The 25,819-nt window shown below is 38.6% G+C and overlaps 1 protein-coding gene across 1 annotated transcript; it reads right to left on the reverse strand.

Moving 5' to 3' along the window:
* Window positions 1–19,555: 19,555 nt before the first annotated feature.
* LOC143878314 (putative F-box protein At1g49610) lies at window positions 19,556–24,329 on the reverse strand. Its single transcript, XM_077380616.1, has 3 exons — window positions 23,263–24,329; window positions 20,358–20,531; window positions 19,556–20,213 (listed from the first exon to the last, which is right to left on the reverse strand). Exons 1-3 carry the CDS (start codon window positions 24,226–24,228, stop codon window positions 19,875–19,877), a joined length of 1,479 nt encoding a protein of 492 aa, XP_077236731.1. The 5' UTR covers window positions 24,229–24,329; the 3' UTR covers window positions 19,556–19,874.
* Window positions 24,330–25,819: the final 1,490 nt, after the last annotated feature.

Genomic DNA, 25,819 nt, shown 5'->3' on the forward strand with positions numbered 1-25,819 from the left:
AACTATGGAGGCAAAAAATGGACTAATTTGTGAAGGTTTATACACGTCCATTTTACCTCCACAAATCGTAGGGTTGGGATGATCCTATGGATCTGATTTTTTGTGGACACCCTATCTATGTGAGGACCATTCAAATGAATTGTTTGGATCACCCAAATCTATCTCCAAAGGTTTGGGCGAAAAATGGACTATATATAGAGAGAGAGAAAACGGTTCTTACACACATGTGTAGGTAAGTTATCTACACACTAGCTTAAAATACAGTGGGGGCCACATTATTTGGGTGATCCAAACCATTCATTTTTAAGGCCCTCACATAGATAGGGTGTCCACAAAAAACCAGATCCACAGGATCATCCTAACCATTCGAACTGTGGAGGCAAAAAATGGACTAATTTGTAAAGGTTTAAAGACATCCATTTTACCTCCACAAATCGTAGGGTTGGGATGATCCTATGGATATGATTTTTTGTAGACACCCTATCTATGTGAGGGCCTTTAAAATGGATGGCTTGGATCACCCAAACAATGTGAGCCCCCACTGTATTTTAAGCTAGTGTGTAGAGAACTCTCTACACATGTGTAAGAACCGTTTTCTCATATATATATATATATACATATATATATATATATATACATATATATATATATATATATACATATATATATATATATATACATATATATATATATATATATATAGAGAGAGAGAGAGAGAGAGAGAGAGAGAGAAAAGTGGCTTAAAATATAGTGGGCCCCATATTGTTTGGGTGATGCAAACCATTCATTTGATGGGCCCTCACATAGATAGGGTGTGCCCAAAACTCAACTCCATAGGATCATCCCAACCCTACGATTTGTGGAGGCAAAATGGACGTGTAAAAACCTTCACAAATCTATCAATTTTTGCCTTCACAGTTTGAAGGGTTGGGATAATCTTATGGAGCTGATTTTTTAGGCACACCCTATCAATGTGAGGGCCTATCAAATGAATGGTTTGGATCACCCAAATAATGTGGGCCCACTGTATTTTAAGCCGTCAGTGTAGTTAAGTAAGCTACACGTATGTGTAGCTTCACTTAACTCATATATATATATATATATATATATATATATATATATATATATATATATATATATATATATGAAGTGAAGGGTCCCATGCTGGATATCTTGCTACAACAAATCTATCTCCAAAGGTTTGGGGAAATCTTGCATCTCTCTCTCTCTCTCATTTCCTTTTTCCATTATTGTTTTGTGCCAGAAGGATGAACGGCAGTGTTAGGGATGGTGATGACAATGAACCAGAACTCTGAGTTACTGTTCACGGGTAATGACTGACATGGAAAGCCCGTACTTTATTTTCCAAATTCACCTTAAAAACGCATGCCTTAGATAATCCAGGCCCGGCAGATCCAGTTGATGGAAGCAGGGTCTCTCGGAATGTATAGGAGGGCAGGTTTAGGACCGTTTACCTCTGTCACTTGCAGCCACAAAGGGAGCGAATGAAAAAGGCTGTGAACTCAAGCAGAAAACATACAATCAATCCTCGGTAAAATATCACTGCTTCTAATTAGAGTGTTGTCATTATCGAAACAACGGGTTGAAATATCATTACCCTGGTAAAATATGTCAGTTAAAATACAAAAAGGCCGGTTTGGATACCTCATGCATTTGTATTTTGATTTGGATTTGAGTTTTGGATACAAAACACATCAATCATCTTCATGATCATGTTTTAAGAGAGACATAGTGAGTGAGAGAGGGATGTCTCGCTGCTGCAGGAGCAACGTCGAGGAGCAGCGACGGTGACGGAAGTTGCCACAAACGTTGATTTCCAAATCAGAAAAGATTTGAAAATCGGAAATTTTTTGCATTGTTGTAACTGATTTGGAAATTCTAAGGATCTGATCTAGTTCAAAATATCAACTAAATCCAAATCTAAATCTTGCTGGTATCCAAACGTGGCCTGAGAGAAATATAAAATTTTGAGAAATGATTACCCTGGAAAAATATGTCTGTTAAAATACGATTAGAGAAATGTAAAAATAATGAGTCTCATTATCGAAACAAAAGGGTGAGATATCATTCCCCCAAGTAGATGCATTAACATGGCCTCCTATCCAGATTCAAACATAGGCGTCATCACAGAACATCAGCATTAACATGGCCTCTTATCCAGAGGCCCCCAAGGAGATGCATTCCACGTCAAAATGATCCTAACCATTCGATCAGTGATTCAAATTCAAGTCCTCCGCTAAGATTGTTCAAAATGTCCATGAGCGCAATTTTAAGCTGTGACATATCCACAATAGGCCCACCATCCACCCTACTCTGTCAATAACAACTCTACATGAGAAGAGGCTCTAGGGAAAGATTGCATAGCTCGGTTGATCTCCGATAATACCATTGCCGTCTTTGATGTCTCCATCTTCCTCTTAGAAGATATTGGAGGAAGTTTAATTGTTACTTTCTCCAAGAACATTGCATTCTCTAGAAAAAACTTCACCACCAACAATTTCTTTGACAAAATTTTTACTGCGTTGCATCTTTTAACCCCTGATGCCCAGCCAATCTCAACAGTCTTGAGGTTATACTCCAAACATGGGATAAAGGCCTCCCTCGTCTGCCATTATTCTCTCTCATCAAAATCGTGTGCCCGCTTAAATGCCCGGTTGAACTGAAAATTAAAGAATATTAATTTTAAGAAATAATGAAACATACCAGTAAAAAAAAGAGTTAATGAAACACAGTAGGAATCTTCAAATGGTAGCAAAATGTAAGCTTATATGTAGTAAAAAAAAGATGAAAAAGATGCAGGGAATAAAAGCTGAACAAGGTTTGGCGGCAGCACTCACATCGACTTCAGAAGAGGGAACTATGTTTATAATAATACTCTCCAGATCAGGTGAACTTCCCAATACATTAACTATCCCTGGGGATTCCCACTTCTCTAATCTCACTGTTAGAGTCAGACACTTGCACCCACAGAGAGGAACTGACGGACTCCTTACCTCCCAAGTAGATAACACCTTCAAACAATACAACCCATAGTTAAGAAATTAGAAAATAAAAAAGACATAAATATTAAGAAGTTAATTCTCTAATGCAAAAAGAAAAGATATTAATTGTCAATGCCTAGATTTATATGGATAATGGACTTTTAAACACAAGCTATAAAATATTGTTTCATATGTGAGGTTAAGAATTTTGTTGATACATAACTAGCTCGGTAACAAAGACCCCAATTTCACTTATATTGATCCATAACTAGCTTGGTAACAAAGACCCCAATTCCCCATAAGTGAAATTGTGGGTTGGAGGACGACATTAGAGAGGTCAAGTTCTTCGGACTATAAGCCTTTTCACAGTGGCTTGAGTTATTTGGAAAGGGAATATCAAATGAAATTGATGAAGGAGCATAAGAGAAGAAAACTTGATCTTGTAGCTCTGATATATAAAAAAAAAGACGTGTGATTAAAGGGGAAGATTAAACTAAAGGGAAATCTTGGGTTTTGTGATGATTAGGGTTTAGGAAAATTACGGAATGCATGAAAGGAGGAATAGGGTTTGAAAAAGAAGATCTAAGAATCCTAAGAGGTAGAAAATATGGAATTAGGGCTACCTACAGTAATCACATGCAATAAGATGGACAAACAACCCAAATCAAGTTGATCGCGGGCATGAAAATAACACATAGGGCAAGAGCTAGAGCTAAATACCTATGATAGAAGAAAGGAGAGGATAGATAGTTGGAGTCACAACAGCTAGACCAAGGGCATCACACTAATAATTTTCGTAAGGCATCAGAACATGGAATGTCAAAGCGATGAACATCGCATCCACGTTATTGCATGAGAGCAGAAGAGAATCTTTCCATTCATTCATAACATATATAGACTTCTCCCACAAGGCCACAACTTCTAGAGACTTCCAAACAACTTAAAACCTACAATGTGGGCCCTCTTTAACTTAACAAGTAAAACCCTAACTTCAAGAAACTTCCTACTTAAAAGTTAGAAAATAAAAACTAATAACACAACACTAATTAACTAGAAAGCAATTTTTGTGTCCCACTATAATAATTAACCCCTTTTATTTTTTATTACTAATGGTTCCCATCAAATTTTAAGAATAAACTTCTTTAGTGGGAGCAATCTTTTTTATTTTGAACGGCAGAGAATTATATTAAAAAAATAAGAGTAGCCAACAACCGAGACGGTCGATACATGGAAAGGGAAAAAACCTACAAAAGGAAAACCCTCTCAAGGAGAGAGAAAATATAAGAAATCTCCAAGTGCTCTCTGGTAAACCCTCCCTAGCGAGCCTATCTGCATCATAATTCGTGAATCTTCTTACATATTTAAAAGATACGGATGTCCCTGCTAATCGGTCTTGGATTTCCTTTATCCGGTGAGTGAATCTCCAAGGATGGGTTTGAGAGCCATTGAGCAACCTGATGACATTTAGAGAATCATGGAATCACCTTCCATAATCACTTGATCCAAGTCCTTGCTCTCTGTTAACCTAATACCTAGAAGAGCAAGTCTAACCTCCGCCTCATTGGAGTCTGTGACTTCATCCTAAAAATGCACAGTTAGTAACACCATTCGCATCTTTGAGGATCTCACCATTTCTCAATCCAACTCTTATCCTTCGTAGATCTCCTTGAAGAATTTAGATAAATCCTCTCTAACTGTATCCCAATAACTTTGGAAAAAAGCCCAGCAAAAGCCATTTTCCCTAGAGACTCGATCTTGCCTAAAGTAAATAGGCCCATCCCAATCATCTCCTCGTAAAAGGGCTTCTCCAGCATGCTCCTATCTCCTTCCAATCTGTTAAATTCCACTCTGTCAAGTTTAGGATGGGTCACTACCTCCGACGAGTAACGACACTTATAATACTCTCCTTCACAATCAATTCATTATCATCCTTGATCGTCCGATCAACATACAATGCACTTATATGATTCCCATGTCTCCAGGCACTAGCTATACCATGGAAATAAGACGAATTTTTATCTCCCTCCGTAAGCCATCTAGCGCATGATCTTTGCCCGAGAAGATTTCTTCCTGAAGAACTAGACGATTGTGCTCCTCCTTAAGGGAAGCCATATCCTCTATGGCTCTATCTCTTCCCCTCGCCTCTCCTCAGTCTTGGTTATTTCTTGGATTTGGAATAGCAACCACTCCTTTCTTTCGATTCCTTTTCGCTTACATGACTGACTCCATTCCTTCAACTTTCCCAATTGATAACTCCATTCCTTCAACTTCTTCTTGACATAACGGAGTTTATGGCCAATCACCACATTTGCTGGTATTGAAGCCGATACTTCATGCCACCATTCTTCCAGTTTCTCTTCCATCTTAGACTACTTCAGCCAAGCCAGTTCAAAACGAAATGGGATATGGCCCCACGACAAAAATCTAGGATCTAACAAATGGGGACAGTGATCTGATAAGGAACGATACAATGCTTGACACCCGGATTTAAAAAAAAATCCATCGGGGAAATATGAGAAACAATTGATCCTACTCCAATTCAAAACTGGAAGGAATCATAGTGAACATAAAGATTGCAATCTTTTCTCGTGCAATTACAAGGAAAGAGTTTTGGAGATTTCCGACTCAGTATCATTATGGAACTATTTGGTTTGCAGATAGTAGAGATGTCATGACGATATCATACTAGTCTATCCCACTTACACCTAAAGTCCTGGATTGAGAAGGGAAGGACCATATATATTCATGGTAAATACATCTTGCTCCAACTTTAGACCACAAACCACCTGATTAGCAGGGGCTCTTGACATAAAACAAATTCTAAAAAATGAGCTCCCTTTTCCCATTTGGCATTAGATTCCAACATAATCCTTTTCCTCTTTGACATTGATTGAAACATATATAACATGCTTTTACTCAACATAAGGAATATGGAAGTTTCCCTGCATCGATACAAGGTTAAAGAAGAAAATTCCTCTTTTTTTGAAATGGAAAATTGGATTAGATTAAAGAAGAAAATTCCTAGTAACCTCATATGTGGATTTAAGCAAAACCCCGCATCCCTAGGAGTTTTTTCTTGGCTCAAAGCAGATGAACAAAGGACAAAAGTTTACAAGGGACAGTTCTCTCAAACAATTTAAAGCCTAGCATGGAGGCAGTCAAACAAAATAATAATTAAAGGTTAGTATGGAGGCATTTTTCGAAATCATGGAGGACACATTCTCGAACAATTTACCTCAGACAGATCAAAAGAAGAGATGTTCCTAACTAAATTCATGGTTACTTGCAGCGCCATAAAAATGCTCTGCAAGAACGCATTCAAATTCCGTACTAGCTATTCAAATCAATGAAGTTGAATGCCCTTTGTATTGCTAGTAAATGCCTTAACCATCTCCACAACCTCCTAAACAAATTAAACCAGTGGACAATCACATGCATTTGGAGGAAGACAATGTTTGTCGTAGATTTGCTTTCAAAACCAGGCGTTAGGATGAGTTTTATTACTAGTAACCTTGTGTGTTTTATTACTAGTTACCTCGTGGCCTTTTAGCCACCGTTACTTTCTATTTGTGGCCTTTGCATAGGCTGCAAATCTCCATGATTAACAATGTGAACCAGGTCCATTGGCAACTTAGTAGTTAGCTTTGGAATTCATAAGGTTGTTGCTAATCTTAACTTAGCATCTCGCTAAGTGAGAAATATTAGAATAAAAAGTTATATTCTATAGTTCGAGTGAACTTGATGGAAGCTCCTCCATTAATATAAACAAGCCATAGGACCCTCTCCTCGCACCATCAAATTCACTCCAAATTCAAGATCCTTTCCATGTCAGTTGCGGTAATTTCCATCGTCTGGAGTTTGCGGCAGGGAATAGAAGGCCTGGGGCTATTATTTTGGGCATGTCCAAACCTCAAAAACGACATTCAGATCAAGAGGAAAAGCTCCATCAAAACGAAAACGGAAATGGAAACCGGAAAGTCTATTGTATTTGCTTTGCATCTATTTTTATTTTTATTTTAAAGGCTAAAGATTAGTTTGATTGAACCTAAGGAGATTAGATGCCCATAGTTGGATTTCAATATGCACCAATGAAATATCACTATCTCCTATATGAATTGGTAATGGTCTTTTCAACCTACAAAGGCACAAAGTATGCAATTAAAGCACATTAAGCTATTGATATGAGTTTCTGAAAGGAGTCATTTAGTTTGACGCACGATAGATCTAGGGTTTTGAGTGATCGCAAACCCTCCAACCTATCTAATTGTAGGACACAATGGTATAATTTCAACACTTTTAAGGATTCAAACTTAAAGAGCGAAGTAGAGAGCTCAAAAATATCGGGAGGAGCAAACATATGATACACCCGTCTAGTAAATCCAAGGAAATCTAGGTCGAGTAATTCAACTTGCTTTATTAAAGCGATACAAATCCATATATTGACTTTCCAACCGAATTTCTTCTGATATCCAAAGGAGAGGAAGAATTTCTCGATCTTGGAACCCTTGTGAAGTCTAATTACTCGTTCTACAAATTTAACAAATCCCTCGTTTTCAGAAGTAATTACCCGTTCTACAAATTTAACAAATACCTCGTTGTCAGAAGTAAATGTATAGTTTTTTGGGTGAAGGCTTAACGAGAAATCAAAATTATGGATGTAGGTCCAAAGATATCTCCACCTGCTCGATAAAATACTTGTTCTTACAGCATCTTTGGTAGGCAAAAAAGAGAGGATATTGGAGAGAAGAGAGTCTGGTACTTCACTTATCTCACCGCAACCTTCTCCTCCTCGGCTTCGTTTTCGTTGGATGTCATCTCCCATTGCTTTAGCACCAGTTCCCTCAATCCCTCTACAACAGAGAGGGGAAAAAAAAGATATTTGAAAAGGGAGAGTTGCCCTAGGTTTTAAGGTTTTCGCTTACCCACGGAGCCGTTTGGATACGCGGATTTTAGAACCCAAGTTTTTTAGTTTGAAAACAGTGTACAAGAGGGTTCATGATCAGGCTGTTGTATGCTGTTAGGGTCCTTAAGTGGGCCCGCCTAGGTATGGGATTAGGTGGGACCCAGCCTGGTATGGGACAGGTTTAAAGGGCCTTGCCTAACACGTTCCATCAGCTCTGGAGCTTTTGGCGTATTGGTAAGGTACTTAACAACGTTTCTTCGATTTTGAGTGAGAAATTTAGGTTTTAAAAAGAGATTTCTAAAACCTGAAAATATGGGTGAATTTGCTACTCTCTTGCTGACCAAAGAAGGGCGAGAAGTAAAAAATGAGTAAAAAACAATGGCTGATCCGCTTCTTCTCTTGTCTCTTGCCTACAATTTTGAAGAAATCCCAGATTCTAGCATATTCAAACGGTCTCATAGTGTCCCTAAAAGTACGCCCCAACCATTAGTTGCGTGGTGGTCCACCGGATGTGGGCTTAAATCTAATCATAACAAGTGGCGATCGATAGGGTGGGTCACCACTAAAGTAATTCATACTTTTCTTGGAAACCTTGGTCTTGTTTGGATTGCACGAATTCTTTGGAAAAGTTTTGAAAAGAAAAAATTTCTCTTCAATCCGTAACTATATCAATAGTAACTATTTCATTTCCCTTTCAATCTAGAAAACAAAAAAATTTCTACGAAAAGTATTCTCATGCAATCTAGACAAGGAGCTTAAGATGGTGTTCGAATATAGGGAAAAAATGTATGGAAAAAAAAATTCAATGGAAAATATTATTCCCTGAAATAATTCCAAAGGCAAGTGGGTTTGCAAATGCTAGAAAATTTATTTTCCATGTACAAGGATTTCTATGCATCCAAGCAGCCTTAAAAGAATGTCCTTTTTCTTTTAATCTTTTAGCATGGTGGGACGTAGAATCACTTCGAAAAATTACTCTTATTATTATTATTATTATTATTATTATTATTTTGGTAAGTTGGGATATCATCATATAGTGAAGGTCCCTGAGTCCCTCTAAGTAGAAATTGAATAGGGTTTTCGTGTGTAAAAAATTGCGGAAAATTTAGAAATATTTTTCCTCTCTAAACTTTTCCAGAAAATGGGTAAATTAGGAGAGTGCAGAGCGGTGAGAGGGAAAGAAAGAGTACGAGAGAAATCTCCTGAGGCGAGGAGGACATGTGGTGTCTTTCGTTTGGACGGACACACAGGGCCAATTGGCCTTGGAAATGGCAAAAAGGCCCTCCCGAAATTGGATGCAATAGGAACTTTTTCTAAAACTATTATGGGACATTGAAAGAATATTAGCAAAAGATAGGAACGAAATGTTAAGATTGTAGCTTTTAGAAGGTTATTATTACTAGTATCATATGTAAAATTTTTTTTGGGAACAATCAATTCATATTGTGACCCATTAAATGCATGGTTTGGATCATCCTATGATACAGGGCGTACGCTTCTTTTGAAAAATACTTGATTGTACGAACTTACACCATAGGTTGTATGCCAAAAATCATTTCCATAGGATGATCCCAACACAGTTACGGGGTTTGCAAACTATGTCATTTATCTATAGATTGTAGGGATGCGATCATCATTTGGGAATGATCAAATGGACGGTTTGGATCATCCTATGGTGTAGGCCGTAAAATATTCAGTAAATTTTTTTCTTTTTTGATAGGTAAGTTGGGGTTTTGCGGGGACCCCTACCGGCTTATTAAAAACATACTTCACTACATAGTCTTACACCATATATATATTCTAACAAGAATTTTGTGACAAAGCTTGCAAACCAAAAGATATTTCTAACACTCCCAATTAAAAAAATAAAAGTATTGTATAACTTACACCATATGATGATCCAAACCGTCGAATTGATGGGTCACATCGTAAATAGGATGTTCCCAAGAAAACACATTTCCATGCGATGATCCCAGCCCTGCAGTCTATAGAGGAACGGCATATTTAGGAAACATTTATTAATTGGACGGTTGTAATTATCCTATGGAAATGAATTTTGGCACACAATCTACTTACATTGTGGCCCATCAAATGGACGGTTTGGATCATCCTACGATATAAGCCATACAGTACTTTTTGAAAGAAATACTCACTATAAGGACTTACACTATAAAAAAACTCTCATAATCACATCATTTCCCTCTAAATGATGGGGAAACGGGTCAAAATGACGTGGGAAATTTACGGGTAATTGGGGTTGGACCTGCATCCGGTCCGTGCATCATCGGTTGATCCAAACCGTCCATGTGATGGAACACAACATCAATAGGTCGTGCCCGAAAAATCAGTTCCATAGGCTGATCCTAGCCCTCCAATCTTTAGAGGTTTCCATAATATGGTGTTCCTCTACAGGCGCCTGGAATTCGTATATATTTCGCAAGGTGTGCCGGAGTTGTAATATCCCAAAAAAATTCATCAGGACAAGTAGTTTGTGCGTAATTATCATATGTCGACACCTCCTCTCTGTAGTTTTTTTCGTAATTGTCATATACAGGCATCCATGGTCCGTAATTTGCCTACAAAACTTTAATAAGTAATGATTATTATCGGTACCTTCTTTAGGTACTCATTAGTATCACCGTGAGGTTTTTCAACACAGCTAATAAGACAAATCTCTTAACACACAATTGCAAAGGACGGGCGAGATGTAGCCTTCGGAGAAGGTGGCTAGCAGATGGGAAGAATGACTGGTGACCAGTTTGGTTTTGGAAGCATTTGCAGAGGTACTTGACGATGGAAATGGCAAAAATACCCTTTGTCAATTGGCTGTAAGGGGAATTATTTTCACCCACACAAATGGGACACAAGAGGAAATTGTAGAAAAGAAGGGCACGAATTGTTAAGGTTCTCGCTTTATATATAGTATATAGATTATTATTATGAGAAAATTGTTGGTGAGCTTTGCGCTTAAGTTGTTATAACGCCTCCCATTTATTTAAATGTTTGAGTCCCGCTTAAGCGCACCAATGGGAGGCGTTATAACAACTTAAGCGCACCAAAAAAATGGTGAGCTTAAGAGCACCAACAATTTTCTCTATTATTATTATATTATATTATTATTATTAGAGGAATGATAGATGCAAGAGCCCTCTTCATACAAAGGCTAAAGAAGGGCCCTTGAATAAATCCACGTCATTAGGAGCAACCGAATTCAGTTTCTCAACTGACTTTAAAAATGACGTGGATCTATTTAAGGGCCCTTCTCCGGCCCTTGCATAAAGAGGGCCCTTGTATCTATCATTCCTCTTATTATTATTATTAAGGATTAAGGATTGTGGAGCCCACAACAGGCACTCTCTCTCCTTCCTTTGGTACACACTCACAACCAATACACTCACCTCTCTCTTTTAACACAAACTTTGATGGGGCCAACAAGTTGTAGACACCCCATTTTGACCGGACCCAAGTTCGTGCCGATTGTGCAAAACCTCGTCAAATCAGTGAGCTGGGGTCCCAAATTGAACCCTGGAGTAGCTTGAGGTCTCCCTTAGGTCTCCGTAAAATTTCGTCGAGATCCAAGCGCGTTTGCTCAGTGAATGAGCCAGGGCAGTGTGCGCAGTGCACACCAAAAGGAGGGTGATTCATCTGAAAAGGGGGTTGTCCGCAGAAAAAGAGAGGCAAATATATCTTTTTTATATAAAAAGGGGGGTGTATAATCCCGTCTGGGCCGTGCTTGTCGTGCGCCCATCAATTTCCGCGCGCCTCATCAAGTGAGGGTGCAGATATCACTTTTTTTTATTTTAGTATATAAACAAAAAATCGAATAACAGAGGGGGACTGTTCATTTCTCGTTTAAAACGGAGGTAGAAAGAGAGAAAGAGGAGAAAAGAGAAAAACCCGTTTCCCCCTCTCCGATGATCTTCCCCGATGATCTCCCTACCTCCGATCCGAAGTTGAGAGGAGGAATCTCATTCTCGCAGATTGATCTTCGTCTAAACCTTCAGAGAGAGAAAGAGAGATTTGGTGTGAGGTTGGATTAGATCTAAGAAAGGAATCTCAGATCTGAGATCTGAGAAGAGGGAGGAGAGCTGAGAGAAAACCCATCTCAGATTGCAGAGAAGAGGGAGAAATCGGAGAAGAAGATGAAGGAGGCCCGGTCATCTCCATCTCCGACTACCTCCTCCATTTTTTTCCGACCATAGCCCGGTCATCTCCTCCTTTTTAATTTTTTTTCCCTTCATAGGATCATCAAAACCCACCTCCATTAGATTCGAGCTCCACCATTTCTTTCGCCCTAGATACACCATCATCCACTTCTCTCATCTTCTCCGGTTGAGCTCCGACCGTGCTCCGGTCAAGCTACGGCCGGCCATTTGCAACCCCCGATCATCTTTCTCCCCATTTTCTTCCTTAATCCATCTTATTCTTCTCCTAGTCTAGAACTGAGCCATGAAACCCTAACTTGTTTTTCTAGATCTATATCTTGAGTTTTTCATTTTAAACCCTAGCTTGATTCCCACCTTCTCCGGCAACTTTTTCGGATGAATGTCTAGCCGGATTTCAATTGTTCTCTGGTTAAACCGTAGATTCCGGTGGTTTTATCACTTCTCGAGATCTGTGATTTATAGAAAACCTTTAAATCTCATCTTCCAGCCTTGAAACCCTCGGATCTGTGAATAAAAGCTGTGTTTCTTTTCTTTGTATCGGTTGTTTTTCGTTACTCTAAAAATTGAAGGGGAGAGCTCATTTTTCTTGAGAAAAATCTGAGAAAAATAGAGAGGGAGAGAAATTTAGAAAGGGAAAATGGATATCACCTATCTTCATCTTCTTCGGCATGTCTTGCCGGAGTCCTGCAATTAGATCCCTTCTTCGATCTTTATCTCCGATCTCGCCGCCATCATTCCTTCACAGCCATCACTCCGACAGACCCGAGCATCGTGCGCTTCACTTCCAGTAAATTCTCCAAATTTCCTACAATCTGATCTCTTTGATTTTAGTATTTTCTCTACGCTGCTTCTCTGATTCTGGTAAAAGAATGAGTTTAGTCATACTTCTTTTGGTTTGTTTAATGGAAGGTTGAAATTTTTAATGATTTCACTTGCATATTTTTACTTCGTTCTATGAGCTCGGATACCGTATTTCAATGACTTTTCTTGAATTTAATTGGTGTCCCTTTGGATTTCGAACTTTCACTGTTAGTCATGTTCCAATGGTCTCACACTGTGTTGATGGATTTCAGCTTTAAAATGCTCTAATTGCTTCATACTGTGTAAATGGATTTCAGTTTTAAAATGTTATAATAGTCTCACACTGTGTTGATGAAGTTCGACTTTAATATGCTCTAATTGTCTCGGTATGTGTTGATGTATTTGAGCTTTAAAATGCTCCAATTCTCTCATACTGTGTAGGTGAATTTCAGCTTTAAAATGCTCTGATTGTCTCATACTGTGTAATGTGAGCTGTACATTTGTAAATGCTTTTTGAGACTCAATTTTGTTCATGATCCGTGCTTTTCCAAACCGTTTTAAGTCAAAGAATTTGAAGGATATTGAGCTGAGTTTGGGATATAAATTGAATACAATTGCCATGATGTATGAAGAAGGTTTTGTTTATCTTATGGGATTGGAGTATACGTGTATATCCTCGTACCTGTTTAGGTTTATTTGTTTGAAAATTTGTGTATCCTTCATCAATCTATTCTCTCATCTAAATTGTCTTGAAATACCTGAAATATGTCCCAATCTTTGTCCAGTTCAGCCCATCCTTAGGGGACTTGCTCAGTCCAAGTAGCGCTCCCCTCTTTTGTTTAGTAGGCCTACCAAACCTTTTGGATTTCTTTTAACCATTTTTTTAAAAGAACCCTTCTCTGGGCAATGATAAGGTTACTTGGAGCCCGTCTTTGTGTTTTGTGGCTCACCGTTTTTTGCACTTGAATCTGCACAAGTTGATGCCCCCTGTTATGCACCAAAATTTATAAAAATCAGAAATATCATTGCAGGCATTTGTATAATTTGTTGAAAATTTAAGATTCTTCTTTTATGTTAAGTTTTGAGTTAGATTCTGAAGATGAATGGATTGTTCAGGTGAGACTATCTTGAAAGCTTATCATACTTATATTTTATTTTAAATAAATTATTTAATTGAAGAAGGAAATCAGATGATTTGCACTATTCGATGTCCTTGACACGAATATCGTCTGATTTCAAGGCGGTTTGTAGAAATATTATACGTGTAGGAAATCAGATGATTACTTTGGCATCATCTGATTTCATTGGAGTCCCCGTATTGGGGTTTGTGGTTGGCTTTGAAGTGTTTGATATTGTTTCTACTTCATTAGGCTACCTAGCGGCTGGTCTGGGCTAATTAATGTTGTTTATCATGCTATGATTGCTATTATTACAAGTTGTGTACTCTTTAGTTATAAGTCTTTCTTTGCTTGGTACTTGATTTGTTTATATAAGAATTGAATGGAAATTTGAGATTGCCTAGTAGCTCTTTTCTGCTCTCTTGGTGGACTAACGCAGTCTTCTAGACTTCTTTAGATACTAGAACCAGTGCTAGGAGGCATATTCTGTCTCATTAGGAAATCCTCCTTTGGAGGCAAGCCTCATTTTTAGCTTAACCTCAGGGAGGTTGCTTTGATTTTGATAAATGGTGTACCCATAGGAGGCATGCATTGCCTCATTTAGAGAGCCTTTGAATCATTCGTTTGTGTGGTGATGTTATCGGGGGAGTCTTTGACTCATTTGATCTTTGTTGATGTTATTAGGGAGTCATCTGTCTTGGCTTTGTAAGTAATTAGCCTTTAGAAGGCCTGCTTGGCCTCATTTATAGAATCTTCTCTGAGGTTGCACCTCAATTTGTGCCTCTGTTAATTAGAGACCAATTTGGTCAATTAGTTGTCTTAGCCTTGCTTACCCCTTGCAAGGGCAATGATAAGGTTACTTGGAGCCCATCTTTGTGTGTGTTTGGGAGACCCGCCCGGTCTCATTCTCTCGCTAGTTCTCCTCTTTGTGCGTCGTTTGGTTTTTGGGAGAACACCCTACTCGGCTTGGCTTCATACTCCTACCCTTATGGGGTACTGGGCGCACATTTGTTGCACCCTAGGGCTAAGTAGCTGTCCGACCCGGCTGGGTGTTTTACCTCTGCCAAATGTGCAAATTCTTGTTCCTTTTCTTTTAGGGAGTCTCTGACTCATTTATCCTTTAGTTGGTGTTAGTGGAGTCTTTGACTCGTGTTCCTTTTCTTTTAGGGAGTCTCTGACTCATTTATCCTTTAGTTGGTGTTAGTGGAGTCTTTGACTCGTGTTTCCTTTTCTTTTAGAGAGTCTTTGACTCATCTATCCTTTAGTTGGTATTAGTGGAGTCTTTGACTCATGTTTCTTTCTCTTTTAGAGAGTCTTTGGCTCGTCTATTCTTTAGTTGGTGTTAGTGAAGTCTTTGACTCGTGTTTCCATTTCTTTTAGAGAGTCTTTGACTCATTTATCCTTTAGTTGGTGTTATCGGAGTCTTTGACTCGTGTTTCCATTTCTTTTAGAGAGTCCTTGACTCATTTATCCTTTTAGTTGGTATTGTTAGAGTCTTTGACTCATATTCCTTTTCTTTCTGGGAGTCTTTGACTCACTCGTCCTTTAGATAGCAGTATTAGAGAGTCTTTGACTCATTTCCCCTTTTTTCTATAGTTGTTTTTAGGAGCTTCTCCTTAGTGTTGTCGTTATTCTTGTTTGTTGGAGACTTGCCTAGTCTCATTGGAGCTTTACCTTCTAGGTCTTAGATCATTTTGTCATCTTTGATAGTTAGCTTGCCTGGTTTAAGGGTTTCCCCTGTTTGCCCTAGGGTTTAGCCCTAGGGTTTTGCTTTGTGTGTTCCCTTAGGTCTTTGATCAAAAGGGTGAAATCAGAAATTAAAAATCTAAAAACATCAGAAATTCGAAATCCAAAAACATTTGAAAAGCTTTAAAACCCAAAAACATTAGAAATTTGAAACTTAAAAACATTGGAAAAACTTTAAAAACATCAAAAACATTAAAAAATATCAAAAATCTAAAGTGTTGAATGTTTTAGAGGTAGCAATTAGAAGAGTTCGTTTCGAACTACGTTGGCTTGATCCTCTTCTGAGGTACGTAGTGCAGCTTGGGATTTATATCCCAAGTCCAGCCAAACTTTTGTAAATAGCATTTTTTTAAATCTTTTGAATAAGCAACCTTTAAAACCTTGTTTTCAAAAGATCTTCCTCTAGAGTTAGGAGTTTCTCCTAGATAGAGAGTTTCAGAGTTAGGAGTTTCTTTTGATAGGTTGTTTGTTTATTTGTTTGTTGTGTGCTTGTTTTAGAGTTAGGGGTCTGTCCTAGAGTTATAGGAGCGCCTCCGTCCGGTCAGTTAGCGATCCACATCGCCGACTGATGACTAGAGTAGGATGCGTTAGTCCACCCTTTGTTTTCCTTAGAAAACACAGCCTAGTTACACATAGGTTGTAGGATCCACCCGCATTAGCTTAGGGCTAATCTGCATTTAGTTAGGGCATATAGGGTGTCCTAAAATCCACAATTCACTGGAATTTAAATAATCGTACAAGAAACTTTAATAACTGGTCCGGTCTTTTAGATCGAGTCTAGGATAGAGGTCTAGGTGTCTTAGGCATCCTAGCTTAGAATAGGCGCGAAGAACTACGTTGCCTTGATTCTCGTGGAGGCGAGGATACGTAGGCTTCTTTGGATGAATACCAGACCATCCGAGGACAGGGGTTAATAATTTAGAGTCTTAGGATTTGTTGTATTGTTATTATATGTTTTGATGTGTTTTTCTTACTTTATCGTACTGATCCTATACCTTTAGCTATAGCTTGCATGTGTTTGCACATCAGAATTTAGACACCCATTAGGCATGTCACTCATAACCTAGCTATGCTTAGGTGACACATCTTTCATTTTATTTTATGTGTGCTTATTATTTTATCCTCAGGAAATGCATGCTTAGGTAGATGACTCCTGAGGATTGTTCCCATTTCACATGATTTTTACCCTAACTTCTTTGGAGTTAATAATAAATGGCATAAGAGACCAAGTGCTTGCACTCGGACGAATTGGGGGTGCTCTCAGACCTTCCCCATTCGTAACCAGGCACGAACCCATATATATTTCTGGTTATCCATTGCACAGAGGATTTGATTTTAGGGTTCCATGGCATATCCATGGATGGCGACTCTGAGTTTATTTTAGGTATGTCTCGGTTTCGAACCTTGGTTCCGGATCAGGACATATCTCTTTCTTTTTATATCGCCACTCGTGCTATGCTATGAGGGTGGCATCCGTTTTGAGAGTTCCTTGGCAGAGCTCTCCATTCATGTGGATGATCCAGAGGATGGTGTGGGGACCAGTTCCCTCACCGCCGCCTATCTCGGATCGGGGTCCACACAAGTGCATTGTTTAGATCTTTGAACAATGTAGGCCAAAGTACATGCACCTAGGTGCACACATCATATACACAAATTTTGAAAAATCAAAATATAACTCTGACCCACTTTGTTCAAGGACACAAACCGTTCATTTGTTCGGTCCCAAAATAAATTGACCTTGCCCATAGGATGATCCTAACTCTTCTATGTCTATGCAACTAATTAAGACAGAGACCATGCTGCTAGTAAATCTAATCAGCATTCATGCAGTCATCCTTTGTATCAGTATCCTTCAAGTATTGGGTTCAACACAACAGTGGCAATACAATTTGCAAATGCACATAAACCAAGGTCATAGCTGGATGGAGTCCTTACAACAGTCGTTCTATTTGTTGCTACCCACACCCTTTAGTGCTCGAATTTTTGTGGAATATGTTTAGAGGACTAGAGAAAAATCTGACTTTTCAGGTATTTTTATTGGTAAGTGATCGAATCCTGAATAACTGTGATGCCTATGCTGTTGTTCGTCCAGAATTGCATTGTTTTTAACTTTTTATCTAGGGGGGCTGTTTGGATACGTGTATTTTAAAATCCAGGTTTTGGTTTGAAAGTGGTGTAAAATTCTGGATTTTACAATCCGTTATCCTGGATTTTAAGTAAGAAATTCAGGTTTTAGAAATCTCTCCCCCATCCTGAGATTTCTAAAACCTGGAAATAGGGGTCGATCTCCTAGACTGTTGGGCCATTTGTTCCCATTGCATTGTTTTTATCTAAAGAGAAATGAAGACTATGTGTTCCCATTGCAGAAGAAATGGCATATGCAATTGTGTCTTGTGTCATCTAAGACAGGAAAGTTGATAGATATCTACAATGAAACTGTGGATGAGTGAAGCACAAATCATTTCAAAAAAAAAAAAAAAGTGCAGCATAAAATTTTGAGGGCTCCATAGTTCATGATTAGAGGGGAAAGTTGTACTTTGATTATTTTTTCTTTGAAATGTATATCTGGCTGTTTTTCTTGTAAATTCAGTTAAAAGTCAAAACAAACACCAAAATGCCAACTCTTTTGCTCTGGATTGTAATTTGCAGTTTTAGCCAACTTTAAAGATTGGACTGAACATGAGCCAATGTGAAAACTCAGAAACTCAGCAAGCATCCTCATCTTATGAACATTTGGAATCAATACCCAAGTAGCAAGTAGCCTAAATCTGCTCCAGTTTAAACTACTCATAGTTGAATTACAACATACATAGTAGGCCATTTTTGTCGAAGAAGAAAATTTGGCATTAATTTGCTCGCTCAATTAAACATAGCAAGTGGTGTCAAAGTTGACTGATTAATCATCTCAAAACAAACTTCAGGTTTCCAAAGTAGTGATCAGTTCCATCCTATGTTGCATCGATATGAGTACGCGTGTTGGAATCCAATACAGATATCGAGTGTCGGATTTGGCAAACATAAAAAAGAATGATTTGTGGATTCGCCAAAATATTTTAATGAAGTCTCAAATTTTAATTTTTTACAAACATAAAAAAGAATGATTCGTGGATTCGCCAAAATATTTTAATGAATTCTCAAATTTTAATTTTTTTACATAATAATATAGATATAACAAGTAATATCTTGAAATTTTTAATAGGTTAAAATAGATATAACGTTTTATTTCCATGTAAGTAACTTATTATTAGGATAGGTGTCCCCGCCAATTTGGCGGAGTCAGGATTTATACATAAGGGGGGCAGGTTATACATAAGGCTGGGTCCAATTGAGTTGGGCCTATTAAGGAGTTTGGCCCAACTCAACAGGAGCAGCTGCCCCGCTTATGCAAACAAACATGAAGTATTAGAATCTGAGACGTGTCCGACACGGGTACTTCGCTCATTTAGAATAATCCAGGAAACATGGGTTCCATACCTAATCTAAGCAGAAGAATTGCAGGTGTAATATCTGGGTTCCACTAATATGATCTGCCCTGAAGTATTTTAACAGATAAAAGGCTAAAATCTCTGCAGCTCCACTTGACAAATCCGGCCTACATGGCATGTCAATGAACGATAAAAAAATTGAATAACCAGTTTCTATTCCAAGTACATTTCTATGTTGCAGCAAACCAAGGAACAAAACTCTATTAATAACTCTCTCCCTAATCTAAAATTAAACTAATCTTATTAGCAAATAAGGCCATATTTTGGTCGGCATGGAAAGAGGACTATAATCAATTGCAACAGCAGAACTATCAAGAAACTGCAGAAGGAATCATCTTAGAAATTTGCATCTCATTAGAAAAGAGGAAGGACAGAAATAGAGGACTCGCTTGTTTCATTCCAAATCCTCACAAGCCCAACTCAAATGCTACGAGGAGGATTCATTGCAAAGCCTAACATATAACATCTCTTAAAATAACAGCATTCAATAATTTAAGTATATACCCAATTTCATATGCAAGTCCTACATGAATGAAAAACAAATCCAAAAGGGAATGAAGCTCGAGGATGTACCTATATGAGATGCTCATAGAATGATCACATGGGAGGACCCAGCCACAGTGTCTAACGAGGGGTGCATCTCACTGTTCCCTCTACGCTGTGAATAACAACTCAGTGCGAGAAGAGGCTTTGGGGAAAGCTTTCATAGCTTGGTTGATCTCTGATAATACCTTTGACATCTCCATCTTCTTAGATGAACTTGCAGGAAGTTTAATCATCACTTTCTCCAAGACCATTGCATTCTTTAGCAAAAATTTCACCAGTAACATATTCCTCCTCAAAATTTTTACTGCGTCACTTCTTCTAATCTCTGATGCCCAGCCAATCTCAACAGTTTTGAGGTTATGCTCCAGACATGGGATAAATGCCTCCCTCGATTGCCAGTATTCCCTTTCATCAAAATCATGTGCCGCCTTAAATCCTTTGCTGAACTGAAAATTAATGCATATTAGTCTTTAGAATTTGTGAAACACAGCAAGAATCTTGAAATGGTAGCAAAATGTAAGCTAATATGAAAAAAAGATGAAAATGATGCTGGGAATAAAATTCAAACATGGTTTGGGGGAAGCACTCACAATGACTCGACATGGGGGAACAATCTTTATAATGAGTGTCTCTAGATCAGGTGAACTCCCCAATACATTAATTATCCCTGGGAGTTCCCACTTCTGTAATCCCACGTTCAAAGTCAGACACTTGCACTCAGAGAGAGGAGCTGGAAGACTCCTTACCTCCCATGTAGACAACACCTTCAAACAACACAGCACAAAGTTAAAAAATGGTAAAGAAAAAAATGACATAAATATTATGAAGTTGACACTCTAACGCAAAGAAGAAAATATATTGATTGCCAATTCCTTGATTTATATGGATAGTGGACTTTTCACAGTGGTGAAAAGTTATTGTCCGGACTTGGTCTAAATACGAGCCTGTTCGAGCTCAAATTTGTTATAGTATAAAAGATAAATAACGCCTTTCTCCAACAACTTAAGCTTTTGGAGAAGTTGGAAAGTTAACATGGTATCAGAGCCAAAGGTCTCGAGTTCAAACCTCCCGGATAGCAAAAATCCACATGCGATGGTCGGCCCAAAGTGGGATCATATGTGCCACGTGTTTGCCAAGTGGGCCATATAAAAGATAAATAAAGCCTTTCTCCAACAGCTTAAGCTTTTGGAGAAGTTGGTAAGTTAGCAAAATTCTTAAAGAGGTCAAGTTCTTTGGACTATAAGCCTTTTCACAGTGGCTTGAGTTATTTGGAAAGGGAATATCAAAGGAAGTTTGATGCAGGAGCATAAGAGAAGAAAACTTGATATTGTAGCTCTGATATAAAAAATGACGTAGAACTAAAGGTTTTTTTTTTTTTTTTGGCCTTCATTAGGGGTCCTTTCTGAAGTTTTTCTACCATATCTTCGCACATGGTCCAGTGCGCCCCCCCCACCCAAGTCTGTACCTTTGGATGGACAACTTCTTGGACAAGATTCTCACGGTCGATCAATATGGTACTGTTTGGTTTGCATATAGTAGAGATGTCATACGGATATCATCTAAGCCTAATTCTCACTTTCTCCTAAAGTCCTGGATTGCAAGGAGAAGGACCATACATATTCATCATAAATACATCTTACTCAGAATTTAGTCCACAAATCTGATAAGCAGGGGCTCTTGACATAAAAGTGCATAATCTAAAAAATGAGCTTCCTTTTCCCATTTGACATTAGAATCCAACATAATCCTTTTCCTTCATGACATCGAAGGAAACAGATCTAACATCCTTCAATTCAACATAAGGAATGTGGAAGTTACCCTGCATCGATACAAGGTTAAAGAAGAAAATTCCAAGTAACTTCGTATGTGGCTTTAAGTAAAACCTCGCATGCTTAGGAGTTTGTAATTGCCTTAAGCAAATGAAGGGTAAAAGTTTATAAGGACGGTTCTCTCAAACAATTTAAAGCCTAGTATGGAGGCAATTTTAGAAATCGCAAACATTTTAGCTCAGACAGACCAAAATAATAAATGTTCCTTACACCCTCTCCAAGAACACATTCTAATTCCCAACTTGCTATTCAAAACAATGAAGTTGAATGCCCTTTGTGTTGCTAGTAGATACCTTAACAATCTCCATAACTTCCTCAACAATTAACAATCTCCACAACTTCCTCAACAATTAAACAGGTGGATGGTCAGTCAGACAGATTCGGAGGGAGAAAAAGTTTGTTGCAGATTTACTTTCAAAACCAGGCAATAGGATGAGGATGGAGCTGGTGTTAGAATGTTTCTATCTGTGGCCTTTGCCTATGCTGCAAATCACATGACTCCATGATTAACAATGTGTACCAGGTCCATTGGCCACTTGCTAGGTAGCTTTGGAATTAATAAGGTTGTTGTTAATCTTATCATCTTGCTAAGTGAGAGATATGAGAATCGAAAGATCTATTCTATGGTTGGTGTGAGCTTGATGGAAGCTCCTCCATCTATATAAACAACCCATAGGTCCTTCCCGCACCAACAAAAGACACTACGAATTCAAGAGCTTTTCCTGTTTTCCACGTCCATTGTGGGGATTTCCATTGTCCGGAGCTTGTGCGAGGGAAGAGAATGCCGTGGGCTATCTTGGGCACATCCAAACCTCAGGAACGAAGTTTAGACCAAGAGGAAAAGCTCCATCATAACGAAAACGGAAATGACAACCAAGAGGAAAAGCTCCATCAAAACGGAAACGGAAACGGAAACGGAAATATCAGTTTGACTGAACCCTGGGATTTCAGGTTCACTATCTTTTAAATGAGCTGGTAATGCTCTTTCCAAGCTACAATGGAAGAAAATATACTAGTAAAGCGCATTAAGCTATTCATAAGAAGTAAGAGGTTAATCAGAAAATAGAATCAATTGTCAAAATAAATAAATTCTCAATAATTCATCACTTTTAAATCATATAAGGGCACGTTTGGATACCAGCAAGATTTAGATTTAGATTTAGTTGATATTTTTAACTGGATCAGATCCTTAGATTTGCAAATCAGCAACAACAGTACAAAAAGTTCCGATTTTCAAATCTTTTCTGCGAGACATTATTTGGAAATCAATATTTGTGGCAACTTCCGTCACCATCGCTACTCCTCGACGTTACTCTGGCAGCAGCGAGACATCCCTCCCTCCCTCCCTCTCTCTCACTCTCTCTCTCTCTCTCTCTCTCTCTCTCTCTCTCTCTCTCTCTCTTAAAACATGATCATGAAGATGATTGATGTGTTTTGAATCCAAAACTCGAATCCAAATCAAAATGCAAACGCATGAGGTATCCAAACGGGCCCTAAAAGAAATCATGCTAAAAATATGCTAATTCAAATTGTGTCAGATTTCAATCATAAACAACTAGCACAATTCATCAAGCAGGGGATGTTTCAATTAAATGCATGCCTCTGAATTTCATTAGACAAACATTCCATCAAAAGAAACGACAATGTCATCTCAAGTAAAGCAAACCTGAATACACGAGCTGCTAAGTTTAAGAACTTTGGCATGGCAAACATCCTCAAGAATTGTCTTCAAACAACGACGTGACCCTTTCTGTTCGAGCAAATCCCCATTGAATAAAAAATGAAGATCGAGCAAGGCATGAAGCAAAGCAGATAGGTTCTTAAGAGAATACTCAGTCCCCCACATATTCTCGGATATATCTAACAATATAAGATTGGGAGCATCAATTTCTATTCTGTAACAATTATAACACTTATACAGCTTCAAGTACTTGAGTTGCAGATTTGGAGATGAAATGTGGAGAGAACCGAGGCCAATACATAATGACATGTCCAAATCTTCAAGCAGTGGACAGCCAGCTATAAGTTTCTGAAAGGAGTCATTTACGAAAACAACATCTGATAGACATAAGGTTGTGAGTGATCCCAAACCCTCGAAACTATCAGATTTTAGAACACAATATTTTAGTTTCAACACTTTTAAAGATCCAAGGTGAAAGAGGGAAGTAGAGAGCTGAAATCTATCATGAAGACGATCAGAAAAAGGAAGTCCAAAGAAATCCAGGTCGAGTAATTCAACTTGCTTTTCTAATGCAAGACGAATCCATTTATTAACATTAGGAGCGAATCTCTTCTGGTATTTAAAGGAGAGACAGAATTTGTGAATCATCAAACCCTTGTGAAGGCTCATTGATCGGTCGGTAAATTCAACAAATCCTTCATTGGAAGAAGCATCCCATTCATGATTTTCTGTATCCTGATGAAGACTAAACGAGAAATCAAAATTATGGATGTAAGTCCAAAGGGATCTCCATCTGGTCGATAAAATGCTGGTCCTTACAGCATCTTTGGTAGGCAAAAATGAGAGGATATTGGAAAGCAGAGGGTCTGGTAGCTCGCTTATCTGATCCCACTCTTCACTTCCTCGTTTCCTATTTAAATAACGCCCCTTCCTTCTACCAGCCGATCTCATTGCTACCCTCCTAATCAGCCAGCCACAGTTCTCATTTACAGAAAGAAGAGAGAATGGGAAACATAGAGACGACTTGCCTTAGGTGGTTTTTCCTTACGTGGACTGGTGTCCCTGAAAGTACGTCCCGAGCGTGGTGGGTCCACTGGATGTGGACTTAAATCAAAATGATAAAGAGTTGGACTATTGTAATCGTTGATGTAGTGGGCCATCACCAGAGTACAGTTATCGGATGATCTTATCCCGTAAAATCACGGTCAACGTATTTTAACGTTTCTTGGGAACCGATGTAGAGGCCTTTGTTGGGATTGCAGGAATTTTATGGAAAAAGTATGTTAAAGAAATATTTTTCCAGGATGAATTGTATAAACTCTTGTTTGTTTTTCTTCTTAATCCTTAGGAGATTTGGAATTTTATGTTGTTTTTCTTCCCAACTGATTGATTTCCTAGAATGTTGGGCTATGGCTCCTTTGAAGAGAAAAGGAAAAATCATGTGGTAGGTGGTGTTGCTAGCTTCCATTTGGATCTTTCTCTAATCCCATTGGGGTAATTGACTCCAACGAAGCGGAACTAAGGGCTCTTCTCCAGGGCATTAGACTCAGAGATGAGAGTGTTGGCCTCTCTGGTGCTGGAAGGAGACTACCTTAATGTCGTTAGATGGATGCGAGGGAGCCATCCCGAACAGTGAAGATTTGAGCTTTTAGTGGATGAGATTCAGTACCGCGTGGGAAAGTTCAAAATGAAGTGGATTGGTAAACCTGGGCAGGGTTTGGTAGGCGCCGATTGGAGATTTTTTATTTCCTTCCCTGATGCAGGTGAAAGGCGGAAGCCGTGCTTTGGTGTGTGGTAGGTTGAGGTTCTAGAGTGATGTGCAACTTAAACTCAATGAGGATAGTAGAGGTGGCTGGTGAAATTGGATCCCAAAATTCAGAGAATCTGCACTAGTGTAATCTAGTAATTGGTCATCGGGATCCTTTTTCTCAACAAATTTAGGAGTTGAGCATACCCAAAAATAAAGGATTCTTCTAGCCCAAATTGAATAGATGCACTAACAACTCTTGGAATTCAGCTAACAATCACTCGACATGAGGCTCTTGCTTGCAGATTGAGTTCCCAAACTCAAGGATGCAACTAATACCTTTGCAGCTGAGACTCTACTCAAAGGGCACTAACATATCCAAATAGGACAGGCTCTAAATCAGCAAGCATATAACCATTCAGTTCAGGACTGTGTAATAAACTGTCTTGTGAAACATTTCTCAAGGTATCATAAGCAGAAAGGTGTCTGTGAGAACCACTTGTTTCAAGGAATAGAATTTTCTTTTTCCAAACGGCATGAGTTGCAACTCAATTCATATCAGAAACTCAACTGACAATTAAGTGCATCTCCAAATTACAGAATGTTGGAATGACATATTGAGCTCCAAAGGTAGGACAGTCTCGGTGGAAGTCGTTCACTCTTAAGGTGATAGACTACAAAACTGCATTACACAGAAGTTGATTTAAGCTTCCAAGTACAAGCCTAGAAACCAGAAACATAAATGCGCAAGGCATTCTCTTGATTGTAAACAAGTATCATCCGTTCGGCCTACAA

This window comes from Tasmannia lanceolata, unplaced genomic scaffold (assembly GCF_043159265.1).
Source record: "Tasmannia lanceolata isolate RefF3 unplaced genomic scaffold, GAP_Taslan_0.1 ptg000006l, whole genome shotgun sequence".
Classification (NCBI taxonomy): Eukaryota; Viridiplantae; Streptophyta; class Magnoliopsida; order Canellales; family Winteraceae; genus Tasmannia; species Tasmannia lanceolata.